Consider the following 21,078-nt stretch of genomic DNA (forward strand, 5'->3'; position numbering starts at 1 on the left):
GATCTTACCATTTTTCAGAGGATTGGAATTGTGTGAAATGATTGTTTTTAAATAAACGTTTTTTCTGCTTCATGCTCGTACAGCCCCTTACTCTCCCTCCTGCTACTTTTCTTGATCAGCAGTGCACTAAAGTTTGCTTGTTAATGATGATTGACAGGTGTTTTGATCTTGGCAGAGAAGCTTGGGAGCGCTCCCTTCAAAGGTGCCGAATGCGTCAATCATCGTTTAGGTTGTTAAACACTAGCAGTAGTGTTCTGTAACAACTCATCGTGAGTGGATTTGAGTGGACTCAAGCATTTAATATAGACAAGCATTTTTCTTCGTTATTGTTTAAAAATCACATTATGAAGGCAGCATGGTGGGACAGTAACATTTTTTTTACTTTTTTTTTTAAACACTTCGGTATTACCAGATTCTCAAAATCAGGCAATTCAGACTCTGGTGCAAAAATGTGATCGGGACATCCCTAATTTTTATTGTTCATTGCGCTGAACAGCTATTAGCACTTGTGCGGCAATAATCGCCAAAACTAATTACAGACTCACACCTCCCACGTCATAACTGTGTGCTCCAAGGTAAAATGTTACAATGACTATGAACAGCATAAGTCACTAAACAGCTTCTCACCACTTTGAGATGTTTGTATAGTAGCAAATAGGCTGACAAAAAGCATCAAGAGTAGCATCTTTGTTTTATTGCACAATTCTTAAGATTTACAACAGAAGCAATAAGACATTTTCTAATGTTAAGCTTGTGGGAATTTTCAAAACAATACAGCACTGTAGAATGGACACTAATACTGTAAAGAAAAATAACGTTGGCGTATCCAATATAAACCTCTGCTGCATAAACCAGTCAAATGTGTGACATCGAACTGCAGAATTCCAATTTTTTTTTTAAGTTTTCATATTTATATATTTACAATTCAATTACGAATTTTCAGAAAACAAGAGGTTGGAAACAGGCATCTTTTACTCATAACACAAATTGACAAGACAACCCCATCTAACGAGACCGCCATCCTCCCTGGAATCTAATAACTATTCCAGCACTCAATCATTCAATGACACCCCCCCCCCACACACACATCGTTCAGATGCTGTTTGGTTTTCCTTCCAATGGCCTAACTACAAAAAAAAATGCAGGCTGTTGCTCCCCAACAGTTCATACTGCCGAGGGGGGCTTGGGGGGGGGGGGGCATCTCTGTTACGCATGCAGTAAAAGACGCCAGAGCAGCACTTCCTGTTAAAGATGGACAAACAGAAATTAAGCCGAAGTGCCCCTTCCTTTAAAAAAAAAAAAAAAAAAATCAAATCACTAAGCGCATGTGTCAAACTGCAACATCCCTGATTCAAAGTGCACTCAGTAGTCGGAAGGGGTGGCAGCAATCCGGGGATTGAACTCGATCACTACAATGGGAAGGAGTGTGGCTACGTGCTGGTGTACATCTGGAGGCCGCAGTCAAAAAATGGGACAGATCAAACAGCACGACGTCTTTACACAGTGGCCAGCATCCTGCACCATCAGTATGCCTTGATTTGTGTGTGCCAGTGTTGATAATGTCAAAAGAGTACACAAACGCATCATGTTTGTCCAATGAAAAGCGGGTATTACTATTGATTGTATTACAAAAATTAGAGGTATGTGCATTTCAGTGACAGTGGCTGTCAGTATGAATCTGTACTCAAAGATGAACTAAATTTAAGGGCACTATACCATAGCAATGCATGTATTTTTGGAGCGAAAAGTATGAACCATATGAAATTTCTTTTCTGAATAAATTGCTGATCAAATGTAGTCTAATGAACAAAGTCACAAGCATAAGTAGTTTGCTTGAATTAATACTACTCAAAAATGTCTTGTATTAAAAATTTAACCCGTCACAGGACGGAAGGAAAAGCCAAAAATCCAAGTACTCACTTTTTCACTGTTATTTTGAAATGTGGACATGTTAACTTCACAAAAAATAGTAAAACATGATTGCGTATTATTTAAAGCAAACTGTTTATTCTTGTGATTTTTATTCAGATCAGACCACAATTTCTGATCATTCGTGCAGAAAAAGGTTCACGAGTGATTTCCTGCCAGACTCACGGCTGTCCAGTGACAAGTATCTCCACGATTCAACCCCCACTTCGGTATATTCTATTCAGTTTTCAGACTTGTTTTTCTCTCATTGCTCAAAGCAATTTAATTGGAATTTTATGCCTTTTTTTTTCCTCCCTGCACCATGTTTTTGCCTTATTAGCCAAAATATTTTTTTCCCTCTGTAAATCACTCAATTTGGAGATCAAATGTTGAGAATGAGAATTTGGCTAACATTTGTTTCCCCCACACAACGAATCACAAAATGTGTACATTAATTATTGAGTTGTTTCCCATACATATGATATATTGTATTTTCTAACCACAAAAAAAATTCTAATAGCGTGTACCTTTCACTTTCCTTTATGGGAAACATTTGTTTCTTTTACATTTTTTTGGAATACCTGCTTTTTATTGGACATTATATGTGTGTGTATATTCGTGTGCACATGTGGCTCAAGAGGACATGCACTGGACATGGTCCGGACCCCCCTCTTCTTCGTCGGATGTGTCTGGCGAACTCCAGGACTCATCGGTGTCTGCGTCAGCCCCTTCGCGTCGGGTCTGAATGGAGACGAGAAGAAAGGATGTAACTATGGTGCACTAGTATATGTCGGTGGTCCCCAAACTTTTTTTCACGGACCGGCAACATGTGGCAAAAAATTACGGTAAATATAAAATAACACGATTGAGCTAAAAATGAACATTAAGTTACGCTGAATCAACCTTTTTTCAACAGAGGCCTCTCCTAAACTTCCTTGGTCGCATTATGAGTTCCCTAATCGTCAAAGATTTCTTGGCTTTAGCAATACAGTTCGCCACAAGGTATGATGCTCCCAGTTTGTTGCCTCTTTGGCTAACTTTTAGCCACATACCGTAATTTTCGGACTATGAGCAGTTACGTTTTTCCTTCATTTTGAATCCTGCAGCTTACATTCCAGTGCGGCTTATTTATTGATTCATTTGGATTTCATTTAGAGGTGGGAATCTTTGGGCACCTAACGATTCGATTACGATTCAGAGACTCCGATTCGATTATAAATCGATTATTGATGCCCCCCTCCCCCCATTTTTTAATATTTAATATTTTTTAACATTTTTTAATGTTTTGTATATTTGTTTCAAAAATCCTCTCAGGCTAAATAAACCAAACTACTATTTTAGTATCAAGTTACCGGTTACAAACAGTAAATAAAATACTCAAGTCCCCATTCTGTATCAGCAGCTTTAAACTACATTCAATTAATTTAATGTTGTGAATCAACTGTTAAAGTTGGTCAAATTGCGCCCGTTATTCCATAATTTCCCTCATGTCTACTTTCGACATGTTAAAGTTTGAAAACTGTTTCATCATTTAAAGATAGATTCAAGTCAAGATTTTGCCGATTTAGGGGTATTTTAGATAAAAAGTAATTAGGTCCTCTACAACAGAGCCTTCTAGAGAAGTCTACTGCTTTAAGATGGCGCCTGTTTACTAGCGCGGGAAAGTTTCATTTGACATCTAGTCTAGATATATGTGATATCTACCATAGCCGTATGTGTGTAACAACTAGCAACTGGGCGCTGTATGTAGCGGCTGACGGCCGCAGTCAGGCATTATTGTTTTTTTTTTACCTAGCGGCATTAGCTGCACATGATATTTACTCTCGGTCCGTTCCTCATTGCGTCCCGAAGACCGCGCTGACTGCGTTTTATTTCCGCTTTACCTGGTATAATTCAATAATCAGAATTTGGATGTTTGTGAATCGTTCTCGAATCTTCCACGGCCGAATCGCGAATAATCTAAGAATCGGAAATTTTGCACGCCTCTAGTTAATAGTAGGGTTGTTCCGATCATGTTCTTTTTGCTCCCAATCCGATCCTGATCGTTTTAGTTTGAGTATCTGCCGATCCCGATATTTCCCGAGCCGATTGCTTTTTTTTTTTTTTTGCTTCCGATTCAATTCCAATCATTCCCGATAATTTTTCCCGATCATATACATTTTGGCAATGCATTAAGAAAAAAATGAATAAAACTCGAACGAATATATACATTCAACATACAGTACATAAGTACTGTATTTGTTTATTATGACAATAAATCCTCAAGATGGCATTTACATTATTAACATTCTTTCTGTGAGAGGGATCCACGGATAGAAAGAGTTGTGACTTTGTATATTGTGATTAAATATTGCCATCTAGTGTATTTGTTGAGCTTTCAGTAAATGATACTGTGGCCATGTCCAAATGCATGATGGGAAGTGGAACCATGACTGTGCGTAGTGCTACCAATTGACATATCTTCTCTGCGTTGGGAAATAACATAAGGTGTTAAGAAAAAGATCAATTGCTACCTTGCTTCCCATGATATTTCTAATTGTAGGGAGAGGGATTGTAAGGCTTTAGCCAAATAAAAAAAAGGCTCCAAAGGCTGCCAAAAATCACTCTACTCATTTTACACTGCCTTTGATCTCTCTATATAGGTAAAACGGCGCCATTACAGATTGAGCGCGACAATGCGTGAGTGGGTCATGCAGCGCATGCATTAACTGCTAGCGGGATAAATTTGATAACCCTACCTTAAGCCTAAACTAAAGACTCTGGATGAGTGTAACATATTATGTCTGTAACGTTAAATACAATTAGAAAACGACTTAATTAAAAAAATATATATTAAAAAAAGGCATGGCCGATATTTTTTTGCGGATTCCGATACTTTGAAAATGACGTGATTGGACCCGATCGATCGGCATACATCTCTAATATTTACTCTCGGTCCGTTCCTCATTGGGTCCCAAAGACTGCGCTGACTGTGTTTTACTTCCGCTTTACCTGGTATAATTCAATAATGGGAATTTGGATATTTGTGAATCGTTCTCGAATCTTCCACGGCCGAATCACGAATAATCTAAGAATCGGCAATTTCACACGCCTCTAATGAATATGAGGACGCTTCATTTGGTACATCGGTACAAAGTAGAAAAAAGCTCCTCTAGCTCACCCCCGGCGGCCGTCGGTTCCTCATTTGTCTCATTAGGAACCACAGCAGCTGGGTGGTGTTATGGTTACCATGTCGCAAGCTGTCCTCGTCTCGCTCCCGCTTGTTCTTCTTCATCACCTTCGGGTACACCACAATGAGAACCACACAATTAACTTCACGTGCGGCTGTGAAAAGAACCTTGGGTTAGAAGTCAGTACCTCTTTGAGGCCTTTAAGTCCAGTGGGCGCCTCGGCAGTGGGGGCCCACAGCTTGATGTCATGATCTAGACCACTGGTAGCCATGCAGGGCAGGTGGGGATGTGGCTCCAAGCAGTTTACCTGCAAGACAACAGGCCAACAAGAAGTCTTAGTAAGGACAGTACACAGACCATACCAGCCATTTTACAATAGATTATGCCTGTGTGTTTGTATGCCTAACGCTGCAGACTCCAGTCTTAAACCAGACGTTTTAACAGCAGTCACTTTTGGAACATGGAGTCAGTACAAAGGGTTAACATAAGAAGCGAACGCGCGGAATTTCGCCTTTCCGGTTGACTCGCGCGTAAGCGACATCAGCAGAGCGGCACTTCGTTCAGCTGTCGCCGTTTCCGGACTAATATTTCAGTATCAAGTTAACAGTTAAAAACATTAAATAAAATACTCAAGTCCCCATTCTGTATCAGCAGCTTTAAACTACATTCAATTAATTTAATGACGTGAATCAACCGTTAAAGTTGATAAAATTGCTCCCGTTATTCCATAATTTCCCTTTTGTCTACTTACAACTAGGAGTGGGAACCTCTTAGTACCTCACGATACGATACGATTTGCGATACAAAGCTCACGATAACGATGATCTGACGATATGGCGATACAACAATTATTGATACATTGGTCAGGAAATCCTTCAAGGATATCCTACAAACAACTAATAAACAGAAAAACAAGCTGCTGCTGTGAATTGGAATGAGTTTATCGCTAGTAGACGTCCAATCCATTTGAACTGGGAGGGTGGCAGCGCTGCCATCCGTCCCACTTCAAACGGATTGAACGTCTATGGCCATCAGTGGCAGCCAGTGCCAGGCAATGAGGTAATTTTGGGCCATTTAAGGTCATTTACCTGTTGATGTTCAGTTATTTCCTGTTGATTTCGGGGTATTTTATGGGTCACTTACAGTTCAAGTTACAGAACAGGAAGTGACCTGGCAATCACCTGTTCTGGGCAGTGACTCAAACTCAATGATCTGTAAATGCCCTAAACTGAACCGCAAGTGACCTGTAAATGCCCTGAAAATCGGACAGAATGACTAAATGCTCTGGTTTTGAATGAAGGAACGAACGTTCCCAGTCTAAATGGATTGGGCGTCTTGCACCGTCAATGCAGCCTTAGAGTTAACTGAGACACTGTTATGGTGGAAGATTTTGGTAGCAACTTGTTGGTTCCTTTTTATTTTATTTTTTTTCGACATTGACACCTTTTTAAAACGATATCTCGATTCTTGGCAGGAGCATATCGATAACCTGTTGGGATACAAAGTATCACGATATATCACCATTTCGATATTGTATCACACCCCTACTTACAACATGTCAAAGTTTTAAAACTGTTCCATCATTTAAAGATAGATTCAAGTCAAGATTTTGCCGATTTAGGTGTATTTTAGATAAAAAGTTAATTAGGTCCGGTACAACGGAGCCTTCTAGAGAAGTCTACTGCTTTCAGATGGCGGCTGTTTACAACGCGGCAACTACTAAACGGCAAGTCTGTCATTTCGCATCTAGTTCTCTTTATATGTTCTAACACTGCCATCGTCTGTCATTTAGCATCTAGTTCTGCATATATGTGATTATCCACTATATCCATATGTAGCCGTATGTTTGTAGCAACTAGCAACTGGTTGTTGTTTGAACCAGCTGTCGGCCGCAGTCAGGTATTTTTGTTTTTTTTATCTAGCGGCATGAGTTGAACATGATATTTGCTCTCGGTCCGTTCATCATTGCGTCCTGTAAGACCGCGTTGACTGTGTTTTAGTTCTGCTTTACCTGGTATAATTCAATAATCAGAATTTGAATGTTTGTGAATCGTTCTCGAATCTTCACGGCCGAATCACGAATAATCTAAGAATCGGAAATTTCGCACGCCTCTACATAAAACCCTCTGGAGTCATTACTTCAAAAATGAACAACCACGGTTTCACGTATGTACCCAAAGTAATCGGACGGCCAGTGCTCACCACTCCGCCTTTGTCACCCTCCATGAACTGGACGATGCGGGCCGAGTCTTTGTCCCAAAGGTAGATGTGTCCGCAGTCGCTGCCGCTCACCACAAACTCGCTGCAAGGCCCGTAGAAGTTCACGCCCTTTACTGCCGGGTTAATTAGGAAAACATTAATCAAGAAAAAAGTGATTTGAGAGCGTGATATGCGTTTGAGCAGACAGGTCGTTCCACCTGTTGCATTGTTGCGGTGTCCTTTATATCTCCTGCAGTAGTCAGCGCCGTCGCTGTGGTTGGCGTCAAACAGGTAGATGTCTTCATCATTGTAACTGGCTAACAGCTCTAAATGAAAATAATAATACAGTGAACCACTGAATTTACATTTGGGCATTTGCAAATTTGTGAGCTGGTACTAGTTATGAGTCTAATATGAAAGATGTTTGTCTTGAATTTATCTTAAATTTTAAGACAATAAAATTTGTCCCAAATGTCCTAAAGGATTAGTAGTGTAGAATATATCTTATATAACAGCCTCATGGTAGTGTACAAGCAAGATAATTGGTGTTTACTGATTATTGTTGATCTGTTGTTACAGACCACAGTAAATAAGTCCTAACCGATTTTTGGTTTCCATATTTGCAGCCATCTTACAGCATCTACAGGCAATTACCAACACCTTTCGGGTATCAAAGCTTTTTGCCATCAGTGGCAAGGCTCAATAAAGCCTTGTCATGCTATTTACTGTACATGTTTTAATTAGGGATGTCCACGATCTGATAATGTGATCGGAAATTGGGCCCGATCACATCAATTTTATAAGATTGGAATCGGGTGGTAAAATCGGGTTTTTAAAATGTATTTATTTTATTTCTGTTTTGAAGTAATAACTCATAGGCTAACATTGGCGGCGATAGACATCCAATCCAATTTGACTGGGGCTGGAAAGAACGATCCCTGCCAAGCACCCAATAGAATTAGATTGGGCGTCTATCGCTGTTAGTGGCGGTGAGATTACCATAAAAATTACCGTATTGGCCCAAATATAAGACGGCCCTGATTATAAGACGACCCCCTCTTTGTCAAGACTCAAGTTTGAAAAAAATACTTTTTGAACACCAAATTAATTTTTATACAGAAAATAATTACAGTACATCCGAAACAAATGATTATAACGATATATTTGAGAGAAAAAGCATGTTCTTTTGCCTCATTCAAATCTTAATATCTGAACATTTAAATATGTAAACTTAAGTGCAATCACATTCGTAAATTAATTGCTTCTGGTTTTTGAAATGTAAATAGACCAGTCTATTGTGATATAACAACAAAATTGCAATAACTGCGTTAACCATCAAAGTGAAGTCTAACTGTAACTGTAGTCTTGAAACAAATCTGAATAAGGAAAAACATTGCAATAAAATAATGCAAACTGGTTAAACTAAAAGAGTAGCTGAGATTTGTTATGAGAGAACATTGCTTCAATGATATCTGGTGCCATCTAGCGTCGTGAATGGGGAGAGTAGCTGAGATCTGTCATGACAGAACATCACTTCTATGAGATCTGGCGCTATCTAGCGTCGTGAATGGGTATAATGTCGACACCGCACGCTTTTTCAGTGTTATTTCAATGCAAAAAAACACCGTCTTATATTCGGGCCAATTCGGTAATACAGAGGTAAAACAATTAGCGATGTCCCCTAGACGATCACGTGATTGGAAATACAGGCCTGAGCACGTAATCTTTAGATGATAGGAATTGGGTGAACGTGATTGGGTTTTTAAGATATTCCATTTTTATTTAAGGGCTACAAAGCAACAAAATGAAATTTATAAGAATGTCGTCATAAGAAACTTTTTTAGAGGATCAGAAACGGGCGGAAAAAGATTTTTTGAGATTTTTTTAATGGCTACAAAATACTGTATTTTAGATGGACAAGAATATAGTCAAACGAAACAAAGAAACAGACTTGTGCTGATTACCGGTTTCAAGGTATACCATGGTATGAAAACGTCACGGTTTCAAAACCGCAAAAATTGTCCATCATAGCTTCCCGAAGGTATTAGCTATTTTTTACGTCCCAAAAATGCAGGGCAAAATCCCTCGCTTGCAGCTGCAAGGCTGAACCCTTCCCACAGGTTGTTGCTTAGTGTCAGTGAATAAAATGAAATAAATGCTAACTGCAAGTTGTTTTTTTTTTTGCTTTTAATCAAGGATTGAGACTGTTTTACGTCCATATCTATCAAGAATTCAATGATTTAAGCATTTATTCACAAGAATTTAACGGAAAAAGGTCTTTGTGATGATAAGGCGGCATTCAAAGACTAGCAGCACATTCGACATATTTAAAATAAATGCTAACTGCCCGGTTCTTTGCTCTTTTAACAAAGAATCAAGACTGTTTTACGTCCGTATCTATAAAGAATTCAGGGATTTAACATTTATTCACAGGAATTTTCACCGGAAAAGCTCTGTTTACATATGGTATTGACTAAGACTCGCATCGTACTTCGACATATTTACATAAAATAAATGCTAACTGCTCGTTTTTTTCCCGTTGCTTTAGACCAAGAATCGAGACCATTTTACGTCCATATTTATAAAGAATTCAGAGATTTAAGCATTTATTCACAAGAATTTTCAAAGAAAAAAGCTCTTTGTGATTCCACTCGGTCAGCTTTGACGGCCACGCCAACAATGCAGGCCCCCTATTAATCGGCCCCGCACCCCACCAATATCATTATGAAGTCTATGTGCCTACAAAGAAATGTACGTTTTGTCATCAATAAATTGCAAAGGTATTGGATCAGTACTCGGTGTCAGCAGATCCTCAAACTCGGGTGGAAAAAAAAATGTGATCGGGACATCTCTAGTTGTAATCCATGCGTACCTGTGCCGTTGTGGCTGTACACCAGGCAGGTGATGTTGGTTTTAGACTCGCTGGACACCAGATGCGAGGGGCAAAACTTTTTCAGCACGCCGTTGTTGTCGTTCTCGTTTATCTTTCTCTGGTCGTAAATCCTACGAAGCAACAATTACATCAAGGGCAGTGATTACCAACCACTGTGCCGGTGCATATTCGTGCATGGAAATCAGCAAATTACACTTCGTTAGTTTGACAATTAGTATTTGTTTACTACATTTTATTTTAATCTTTGCTCATCTAGCTAAAAAATAGTAATTAAGAATGAATGCCAAATCGCAACTACTTGGTAGTTCACTGGGGACACATTGGTCTAAAGGACTGCTGAGCACATCACATATTTATGTCGGCACACATTACACAATCATACCTGACGTATTGATCCTTCCCACCGACCGCAAAGTGTTGCGTCTTAGCTGGGTTAACATAGATGGTGTAGAGGCCCACTTTTTTGTCACCCTCCTTCACCACCACTAGCTTGCTGTAAACCAGAGTTGAGGGAGTAAGAATTTTAAACAGGTGTTGGCTCATCAAAATTACCCAAGCATGGGAAAACTTAAGATTTACAAATAAGTAAGGGAAAATAAGTATTTCGTCAACCACCAATTGTGCAAGTTCTCCTACTTGAAAAGATTAGAGAGGCATGTAATTGTCAACATGGGTAAACCTCAACCACGAGAGACAGAATGTGAAAAAAACATAACAAAACAGAAAATCACATTGTTTGATTTTTAAAGAATTTATTTCCAAATTAGAGTGGAAAATAAGTATTTGGTCACCTACAAACAAGCAAGACGTCTGGCTGTCAAGGAGGTCTAACTTCTTCTAACGAGGTCTACCGAGGCTCCACTCATTAACTGTATTAATGGCACCTGTTTTAACTCATTATCGGTATAAAAGACACCTGTCCACAAGCTCAGTCAGTCACACTCCAAACTCCACTATGGCCAAGACCAAAGAGCTGTCGAAGGACACCAGAGACAAAAATGTAGACCTGCACCAGGCTGGGAAGACTGAATCTGCAATAGGTAAAACGCTTGGTGTAAAGCAGGGGTGTCCAAACCTTTTGCACAGGGGGCCAGATTTGGTGTGGTAAAAATCTGGAGGGCCGACCTTGGCTGAGGTTCTTTACGTACACCAACAATGTATTCAAACAAATTTTAGCAAGCCATTCTGTTTCATATTTGCTTTTTTATTATAATTTCAACAGTGTTAAGCATGTGTTTTGGTTCATTTGAAACATGCATATCACATGCAGTTGAATATTCACTTAACTTTTTTTTCTTAAACTAGCTTTAAGTTGCTTCAATTTCTCGTAGCGTTCCTTCCCTGCAATCTTGTCGTACATGTCAGCGTGTCTCATTTGGTAATATCTCTTGACATTGAACTCTTTAAAAACAGCCACTGTCTCCTGGCAAATGAGGCAGACACAGTTGTTGTGGATTTCAGTGAAGTAATGGTCCAATTTCCATCTACCCTTGAAGCGCCGGCCCTCATAGTCAACTTTCCGAAAATTTGGGGTAAAGCGTCACATGCAGTGATGTCACTCAGAGTGCTGCTGCCCTCTAGTAGGTAAATGAGGAACAGCATTTAGTGCAAGCTACTTCATATGCCGCTCAATTTATTAAATCTATGTGCGGGCCAGACGTTATGGGTTTTATGACAGAGGCTGCGGGCCGGATGAAATTTGACCACGGGCCGGACTTTGGACATATCTGTAAAGAAATCAACTGTGGGAGCAATTATTAGAAAATGGAAGACATACAAGAGCACTGGATAATCTCCCTCGATCTGGGGCTCCGTGCAAGATCTCACCCCGTGGCGTCAAAATGATAACAAGAACCCAGAACCACACGGGGGGGGGGCCTAATGAATGACCTACAGAGAGCTGGGACCACAGTAACAAAGGCTACTATCAGTAACACAATGCGCCGCCAGGGACTCAAATCCTGCACTGCCAGACGTGTCCCCCTGCTGAAGAAAGTACACGTCCAGGCCCGTCTGCGGTTCGCTAGAGAGCATTTGGATGATCCAGAAGAGGACTGGGAGAATGTGTTATGGTCAGATGAAACCAAAATAGAACTTTTTGGTGGAACACAGGCTCTTGTGTTTGGAGAAAGAAAGAATACTGAATTGCATCCGAAGAAAACCATACCCACTGTGAAGCATGGGGATGGAAACATCATGCTTTGGGGCTGTTTTTCTGCAAAGGGACCAGGACGACTGATCTGTGTAAAGGAAAGAATGAATGGGGCCATGTATCGAGAGATTTTGAGTGAAAATCTCCTTCCATCAGCAAGGGCATTGAAGATGAGACGTGGCTGGGTCTTTCAGCATGACAATGATCGAAAACAGCATGACAATGATCGAAAACACACAGCCAGGGCAACAAAGGAGTGGCTTCGTAAGAAGCATTTCAAGGTCCTGGAGTGGCCTAGCCAGTCTCCAGTTCTCGACCCCATAGAAAATCTGTGGAGGGAGTTGAAAGTCCATGTTGCCCAACATCAGCCCCAAAACATCACTGCTCTAGAGGAGATCTGCATGGAGGAATGGGCCAAAATACCAGCAACAGTGTGTGAAAAGCTTATGAAGAGTTACAGAAAACGTTTGGCCTCCGTTATTGCCAACAAAGGGCACATAACAAATTATTGAGATGAACTTTTGGTATTGACCAAATACTTATTTTCCACCATGATTTGCAAATAAATTCTTTAAAAATCAAACAATGTGATTTTCTGGGTTTTTTTCTCCATATTGTCTCTCATGGTTGAGGTTTACCCATGTTAACAATTACAGGCCTCTCTAATATTTTCAAGTGGGAGAACTTGCACAATTAGTGGTTGACTACGTACTTATTTACCCCACTTTAAGTTTAGGAATTCCTTAAATTGCTGCGAATGATCACAAGGAATTAAAAAGCCTAGAGTAGTCCTGTTAGGCTGCAATCAAAGGTATCATGAAATTGACTCATTTGCTCGACGCACAAGACAAACATTTGCTTAACTGACACTAACACTTACTTGGCTGGACGGTCGAGTCGGAGATCGATTCCAAATACCATGGCGTCCTCCCCCGCTGACAGGAATGAGCACGGCGAGTCAGGCTCTAGGGCTAACTGATTTAAAAAGAACGAAACTTTGAGAGAGAACATATTGACAAGTTCTGAAATGCGAGGGCTGGGTGCGTTCTGGACCTTGTGTGCAGCCCCTTTGTGCTGTGCCACCCGCTTGGTGTTCTTGCAGCATTGGGTGGCGGAAAGCTCAGCCACTCGGATCTGACCGTCCCGGGCACACATTGCTAGGGTAGAATCGCCACTGTGAGGTAGGAACTTGGCCTGGTGAGAAAAACAAAAAAATATATTCCAGCGAAAATTTTATTTATGAGACTTGAGTAAAAAGATGTGCTGGAAACAAGGACTTGTGTCATAAGTATATACCGTAATTTTCGGATATAAGCCGCTACTTTTTCCCTCATTTTGAATCCTGCGGTTCCAGTGCGGCTTATTTGTTGATTTATTTGGGTTAATAATTAACACTTTGACAACGGTGTCATAAGACTGCCATAATTATGACATGATAATGACATTATCATGGCTGTTAATAAATGCTTATGACAGATGTCATTAAGTATCATCTGGCAAATTACGTCACCAACACCACATATATGGCCAGCTCGGATCTTTTGCATCTATTCAAAAGTGAGATAATTTGCCGGATGACACAAAATGACATCTGTCATGATGTCATTAATGCTCATGGCAGTGTCATGTCATAATTATGATGGTCTTATGACAGTTTTATGGTGCCACTGTCAAATAAAGTTTTACCAAATACCAGAGCTAGCAATTTAGTAAACAACTGGAAGAGTGAAGAAATAACCAGCACAGAACATGAATTTTGATTGTTATTTAATATTTGTAGCCCGAGAACAGTGACGACAACAGTGTTGACAGCGGGTGGCAGCAGAGGTTGACTGTCTCCCCCAAGGGAGCAGTGATGGCCAATTGAAGCTTCTTGAAGCAAAGAAGCTTTGCATCCAATTGGTTCAAAGCTTCATGGTGGCTCATTTGGTGTTACCGGTTATTATATTTTGGTGTAAATATCCTATAATACAGTGAGGACAGCTGCGGCTTGTTGTCCAGTGCGGCTTATCTATGAACAAATGCTGTTTTCGTGTCAAATTTGGTGGGTGGCGGCTTATAGTCAGGTGCGCCTTATAGTCCAGAAATTACAGTACTCAGAAATAAAACATTGTGTCCTTATAACTTTATACCCAGAAATAGAATATTGTGTAACATGGACTAGTGTCCACAAATAGAGAGTATTACCACTTTATTGTCATTAGTTCATACACTAAACATATAATTTTAGAAATGCTGATAATGTAGAAAATGTTTGACCGTTCACCTGAAAGACATTGTTCTTGTGCCCACTGTCAAACTCCAGCTCTGGACGGCAGTTGGCCCAGTTCCAGATGATAACACGCAGATCATCGCTACCGGACGCCAGACGTGTGCCAGACGGGTTAAAGTGCAGTGTGTTGACACAGCCTGAGTGACTCTCCAGTCGGCCCTGCAGCTCCAGCCTCTGCACCAGGCAGCGGGAGCCGCACACCCGCCTCACGAACTGCTGTAAGTCCTTTCCGAGCTCCCGGCAGCGCAGTGAGGGAATTGCACGCCACGCTGGCCCGCGGAGATCCTGGAGTTCAGCACCCAGCCACGCCTCCATTGTCTCATCGTCGTCTTCATCGTCTTTGTCGTCCTCATCCTCATCTTTTAGCTCCTCGTCCGAGCTGGAGGACCTGTTGTTACCGGTGCCACCACCACATGGTCTGTTCCTCTTCCGTGCTGCCCTTCTCCCACCATCCTTCCCTCTTTCTTGACCGCCTCCCTCGCTCTCTCGATCGCCGTCCTCCGTCAAGGAGAAGAGGCCACTGCCATCCATGCTGTCTGTGTCTTCCTCTTCATCTTCCTCCTCCTTCAGCTCACTTTCCAGTACATTCCTATCACCAGATGCCTCTCCATTGTCTTGAGGTAGAACAACACTCATGGAGGTTAGCTCTGCATTGAGAAAAACATGGATAGTTCAGAATGTGACTTACAAAAAAGTGCAGTGGGAAGATAATAGTAGTCCTTTTTTCATGTTCAGTCAGCATAGATGCCTTTGTGGTGTTTCAGTGACTTTATTATTAACAGACATGTATCCACATTGTCATGCTCAGGCAGGATCTATAGTCACCATTCCTCATGTTTATGGGATTGGGTGTTAATATGGAAAAGTGTCAAAACTGGAGCGTAACCTAACACATTTCCAACATAACGTAGGTAAAGACCTTTGGTGATTTGAAAGAGGCATTTTAGAGACTATTACTCAGGGCTGTCAACAGACTTGCAGGGGACAAGAGAGTATTATAGGACCCCCCCCCCCCCCCCCCAACACAGCCCACCCCACCCCTCCCACCAGCTTGTCACAACAGCATACGCAGTACTTTTAATGCTTTGCAAGCAATGACAGTGTAAATTTTCAAATTATTTGAGATGCACAGTGGAATTTAACAGACCCTAATGTGATGCGGCACAATATAAACAAACAATTTACATCTATTGTCCCATGTAGGCTACAATACAATACAACTGAGAATGCTATGCCTGCCTGCTAAGCAACAAAACAGTATAACTAAACATCCTGTGCCTGCCCCCTCCACATCCCTGGACCACATCAAGCCCTCAAACAGTGAGAGGCCTAGATTTTTTGACAGCAAGGTCATTTATAACATCAGTGAAATACTGTTTTTGAGCAAGCTCACGCTCAATGGAGAGCATGGCTAGGTTGTTAAGCCTGCCCAGGTTGTTAAGCCTGCCCTGTGATAAGTTGAAGCGTAGGTAGTTTTTTTTTATTATTTTCATTTTACTTGTTGTAAAACCAAGATAAATCCAGCCGCCGGATCAGAGTCTGTTCAGCCTCACGAACCTGCTCCCCACAGACTAACATATATCCCTGATCTCCCATCACTTTCTCTCTCCTCGGCTCAACGCGAGCAGTATGTCTTGTCATACCGCGGAATATAAACGTTCAGTGTTAGCGGCTATTGTTCACTTACAGACATCACCATCCACAGTCAACTCTAGCCCTAATTCTCTGGCTTCTTGTCCCCCTTTTAAACACTTCATCATTTTTTTATGGTTCACCTCTATGATCTTCATCTCTATGTCGTTTAGGGCTGCAGCTATCGAATATTTTAGTAATCGAGTAATCGACTGAAAATTCTATCGATTAATCGAGTAATCGGATAAAACAAATATATTTTTAGGTGAAGAGCAATTATAAATATACATGAGAAAACAAGACATTTCATCTAATCTTGAACCATTTTCAGTCAATCAATGTCTATATTTTCGATGTATATTGTTGAAAACAGCCAACAATTGCATCTCAGATGTCGCTAGAATTTAAAAAAAAAAAAAAAAACTAATTCACTGCTTTCACTCAAAAAACTTTTAGATCTTATTTTTTAAAAAATTATATATACATATATATATATATATATATATATATATATATATATTACCTAAAAATGCCGTTACGCTTGATAACACACATCACTTAAAAGTTAGGATTTTTTCCCACGTGTTTCAATTGAATTTCTCTTTGTGTCAGGCCATTTTTAAGTTCTAGTTAAGTTTTAAGTTAGTCTAAACTGTAAGTCCTGATAGAATTTTGATTTTTTTGCAGTGTTCAAAATAAATGTATGATACAGGCTGTACTGGAGCACATTAGGGACCATTGCTACTTGGTGTTTTATCCAGCAATGACTACTGAGCTAAAATTGATAGTTAGCATGATAAAGTTTTTATTTTACACCCTCATCACTCCACATTGCTATGTTATGTTAAAGCCTGTATGTAAGACACGTTAACCACGCATCGACAGTGGTCATAATTAATTGAAACCTAGCCCCCCGCAGGGCTAACTTTACGTGAGCTAGTAGCGACAGTAACGTTAATCTTATTTATTAGCGCTTAGCGCTCTTTACTAGCGCTTAGCGCTGTACTGCTTTAAGATGGCGGCTGTTTAATAACGCTGCCCAGACGCGGCCAAGTCTGTCATTGCGCATCTAGTTCAACATACATGTGATCTTTATGAGACGCATCAGACGCTAGCTGTTACCTACGTAGCATCGTGCGGGCTAGTATTTGGCAACGTCAGCGTCGTTTGTGGCGGCTGTCAGCTGCAGTAAGTTTTTTTTTTTTTCCTTCTTCCTCTCCGCACGTGACAGCGCGTTGTCCCGCATTAAAAGTAGTCCGAGCAAAATGTGATGCTTAGAGCTGTCAAAATAAACGATTACTCGAGGTGAATAAAATTTTTCAGTTTTTAAACTCGAGTTACTCGAGTACTCGTTTCAGCTCTAATGTCGTTTTTCTTTTCTTTTCTGCGCACCCGTTTTATGACGACTCGCCATGTTTAGAGATGACCGATTCTAATTTCCCGCTTCAGGGCACGTACGTAGTGTAGCCTTTAGTGCGCCAGAGCGGGGTCAGAACATACATAGAACATACAGTGGGGCAAATAAGCATTTAGTCAACCACTAATTGTGCAAGTTCTCCCACTTGAAAATATTACAGAGGCCTGTGATTGTCAACATGGGTAAACCTCAACCGTGAGAGACAGAATGTGGAAAAAAAAAAACAGAAAATCACATTGTTTGACTTTTAAAGAATTTATTTGCAAATCATGGTGGAAAATAAGTATTTGGTCAATAGCAAAAGTTCATCTCAATACTTTTGTTATGTACCCTTTGTTGGCAATAGCAAAGGCTAAACGTTCTCTGTAACTCTTCACAAGCTTTTCAGACACTGTTGCTGGCATTTTGGCCCATTCCTCCATGCAGATCCCCTCTAGAGCAGTGACGTTTTGGGGCTGTTGTTGGGCAACACGGACTTTCAACTCCCTCCACAGATTTTCTATGGGGTTGAGATCTGGAGACTGGCTAGGCCACTCCAGGACCCTGAAATGCTTCTTGTGAAGCCACTCCTTTGTTGCCCTGGCTGTGTGTTTGGGATCATTGTCATGCTGAAAGACCTTGTCTCATCTTCAATGCCCTTGCTGATGGAAGAAGATTTTCACTCAAAATCTCTCCATACATGGCCCCATTCATTCTTTCCTTTACACAGATCAGTCGTCCTGGTCCCTTTGCAGAAAAAACAACCCCAAAGCATGATGTTTCCACCCCCATGCTTCACCGTGGGTATGGTGGTCTTTGGATGCAATTCAGTATTCTTTCTCCTCCAAACACAAGAGCCTGTGTTCCACCAAAAAGTTCTATTTTGGTTTCATCTGACCATAACACATTCTCCCAGTCCTCTTCTGGATCATACAAATGCTCTCTAGCGAACCACAGACGGGCCTGGAAGTGTACTTTCTTCAGCAGGGGGATACGTCTGGCAGGGCAGGATTTGAGTGGTGGCGCATTGTGTTACTGATAGTAGCCTTTGTTACTGTGGTCCCAGCTCTCTGTAGGTCATTCACTAGGTCCCCCCGTGTGGTTCTGGGACTTTTGCTCATTGTTCTTGTTATCATTTTGATGCCACGGGGTGAGATCTTGCATGGAGCCCCAGATCGAGGGAGATTATTGGTGGTCTTGTATCTCTTCCATTTTCTCATAATTGCTCCCACAGTTGATTTCTTTACAACAAGCGTTTTACCTATTGCAGATTCAGTCTTCCCAGCCTGGTGCAGGTCTACAATTTTGTCTCTGGTGTCCTCCGACAGCTCTTTGGTCTTGGCCATGGTGGAGTTCGGATTGTGACTGACTGAGATTATGGATAGGTGTCTTTTATACCGATAATGAGTTAAAACAGGTGCCATTAATACAGGTAACGAGTGGAGCCTCGTTAGACCTCGTTAGAAAAAGTTAAACCTCTTTGACAGCCACAAATCTTGCTTGTTTGTAAGTGACCAAATACTTATTTTCCACTCTAATTTGGAAATAAATTCTTTAAAAATCAAAGAATGTGATTTTCTGTTTTTTTTACCCACATTCTGTCTCTCATGGTTGAGGTTTACCCATGGTAACAATTACAGGCCTCTCTAGTCTTTTCAAGTAGAACTTGCACAATCGGTGGTTGACTAAATACTTATTTGCCCCACTGTAATATTTAATCAATGATTTAAATAGAAAAGAAATATATAACAAATATATATTTATGTTACATGTTTTGTAAAGCAACATGTAACTTATCTCTTTTATTTTTAATGTTACATGTTATGTAAAGCACTTTGGTTTACCTGAACATGTTTTGAAAGTGCAATTTAAAGTTTTTCTGAGTCGAATGAACAGCGGAACACCTAAAAGATGCTTTCTATTCTGAAATCATACTGCATTTCCTGTGTTATTGCTTGACATTACACCTGATAAGTTCTTTAGTAGCATATTTTGTCGCGTTTATCTTCAAACTGTCACATTGCTACCTCGTAATTTACAAAAAAAAATAGGAGTAAAATAATACAGGAATTACCACTGTGTTTGCCTTCATCTTTGTGTTGATCTCCGCCGGCCTCTTCCTCCCCAGAGATCCCTATAGAACAACCATGCAATGGTCACAAACGAGCAGAAATGTCTACCACAGGTTGTTTTACAGTCGAGTTACCGTTGTGCGACGTAGAACTGCCTTCTGTTTCTGCCATGATGTCTGTAAAGGCGAGTCTGTTACACATGTAAGTTGGGAGAAATACAGGTAACTTAAAGTGGTCACGTTGACTTAAGCTAGCAATGTCCCCTTCTGAGTATGTGTGTACTGTAAGACGTTTGCAACCTGCTAGTCAGGCTAACCAGCAAGCTAATACCACCCAATTTACCCTCGCATTCTTTGTGACGGCATCACTAAAACTCGGTTTGACGTGTTGAGGACCGATAATATGGGCATATAGATATGACTGGATAGTTTCCGCGCGGTTGTCAAAATCTCTACTACAACACAGCTGTTATTGTTGTTGTTCCTAACACCTGTTTGGTCACACACGCACACGCAGGAGCTAACTTAGCCTTAGCAGTTTTGTTTTACCTCGACTGACTCACAGGCCCGACTCAGCGCACTTCTTTCACTTACTTAAAAGCTCAGTCCTTATAATCTTTTATTTGGAAGCTTTCCGATGTCACACTGCGCCTCGGCCGCCCAAACCTTGACAGAAAAGACGCCGCATTGTGCATCAAGTTTACAGAAAACGAACTATGCAGCGTTCAAACAAGGTCGACTGCTGTTTATATTTTGACGGGTCAGCTTCTATTTGGGTGGGGGGAAACTTCCGATGACGTAGGATATGGCGTTTTTTTTTTCTTCCCTGCCACAATACTGAAGAAGCAGCAGCGGAAGATATAAGAAATAAAAGATCCTATTGTGACGATTTTAACTTTTTTTCCCGAAAAAATGAGACACGTCTAAATTATGTTTGGAGGGGTATTGAAACCCGGAAGAGAAAAGAAAGAAATAACAGCCTATACTGGTCTAAACTTTTTGTGCCTGCAAATTCTGTTTATGTTTTGACACTATTTTTTATTTTGCCTTTTAGACTATGATTTGGTTTAGAATTAGGTTGTTGCAACTTAAGAGGTGACGTATTTTTGTGTGTTTACTAGGGGTGTAACGGTACACAAAAATCTCGGTTCAGTACGTACCTCGGTTTTGCGGTCACGGTTCGGTTCATTTTCGGTACAGTAATAAAAAAAATGCAAAGTATAAATGTGGTAGTTGTTTATTACACACCTTTGTGCTTTCAACAATAGGAACATTAGCCTATACAAAGCTAGAATTCAAAAAGTAGCAAAGCTAGAATTCTGCTCAAAAAGTAGCGGGTATTTAAAGAGAATCCAACAACAATTTGCCTTTCAGACCCCGCGTAT

The 21,078-nt window shown here is 40.7% G+C and overlaps 1 protein-coding gene across 1 annotated transcript; it reads right to left on the bottom strand.

Annotated features, from left to right (window-relative positions):
• Positions 1–672: 672 nt before the first annotated feature.
• dcaf8 (DDB1 and CUL4 associated factor 8) lies at positions 673–20,488 on the bottom strand. The gene is made up of 13 exons (XM_057857425.1): positions 20,288–20,488; positions 19,829–19,884; positions 19,697–19,756; positions 14,589–15,241; positions 13,376–13,516; positions 13,203–13,297; positions 10,553–10,663; positions 10,150–10,280; positions 7,496–7,603; positions 7,281–7,411; positions 5,266–5,385; positions 5,069–5,185; positions 673–2,649 (listed from the first exon to the last, which is right to left on the bottom strand). Exons 2-13 carry the CDS (start codon positions 19,863–19,865, stop codon positions 2,542–2,544), a joined length of 1,812 nt encoding a protein of 603 aa, XP_057713408.1. The 5' UTR covers positions 19,866–19,884; positions 20,288–20,488; the 3' UTR covers positions 673–2,541.
• Positions 20,489–21,078: the final 590 nt, after the last annotated feature.

The sequence above is a fragment of the Corythoichthys intestinalis genome, chromosome 14, assembly GCF_030265065.1.
Source record: "Corythoichthys intestinalis isolate RoL2023-P3 chromosome 14, ASM3026506v1, whole genome shotgun sequence".
In the NCBI taxonomy this organism is placed as follows: Eukaryota; Metazoa; Chordata; class Actinopteri; order Syngnathiformes; family Syngnathidae; genus Corythoichthys; species Corythoichthys intestinalis.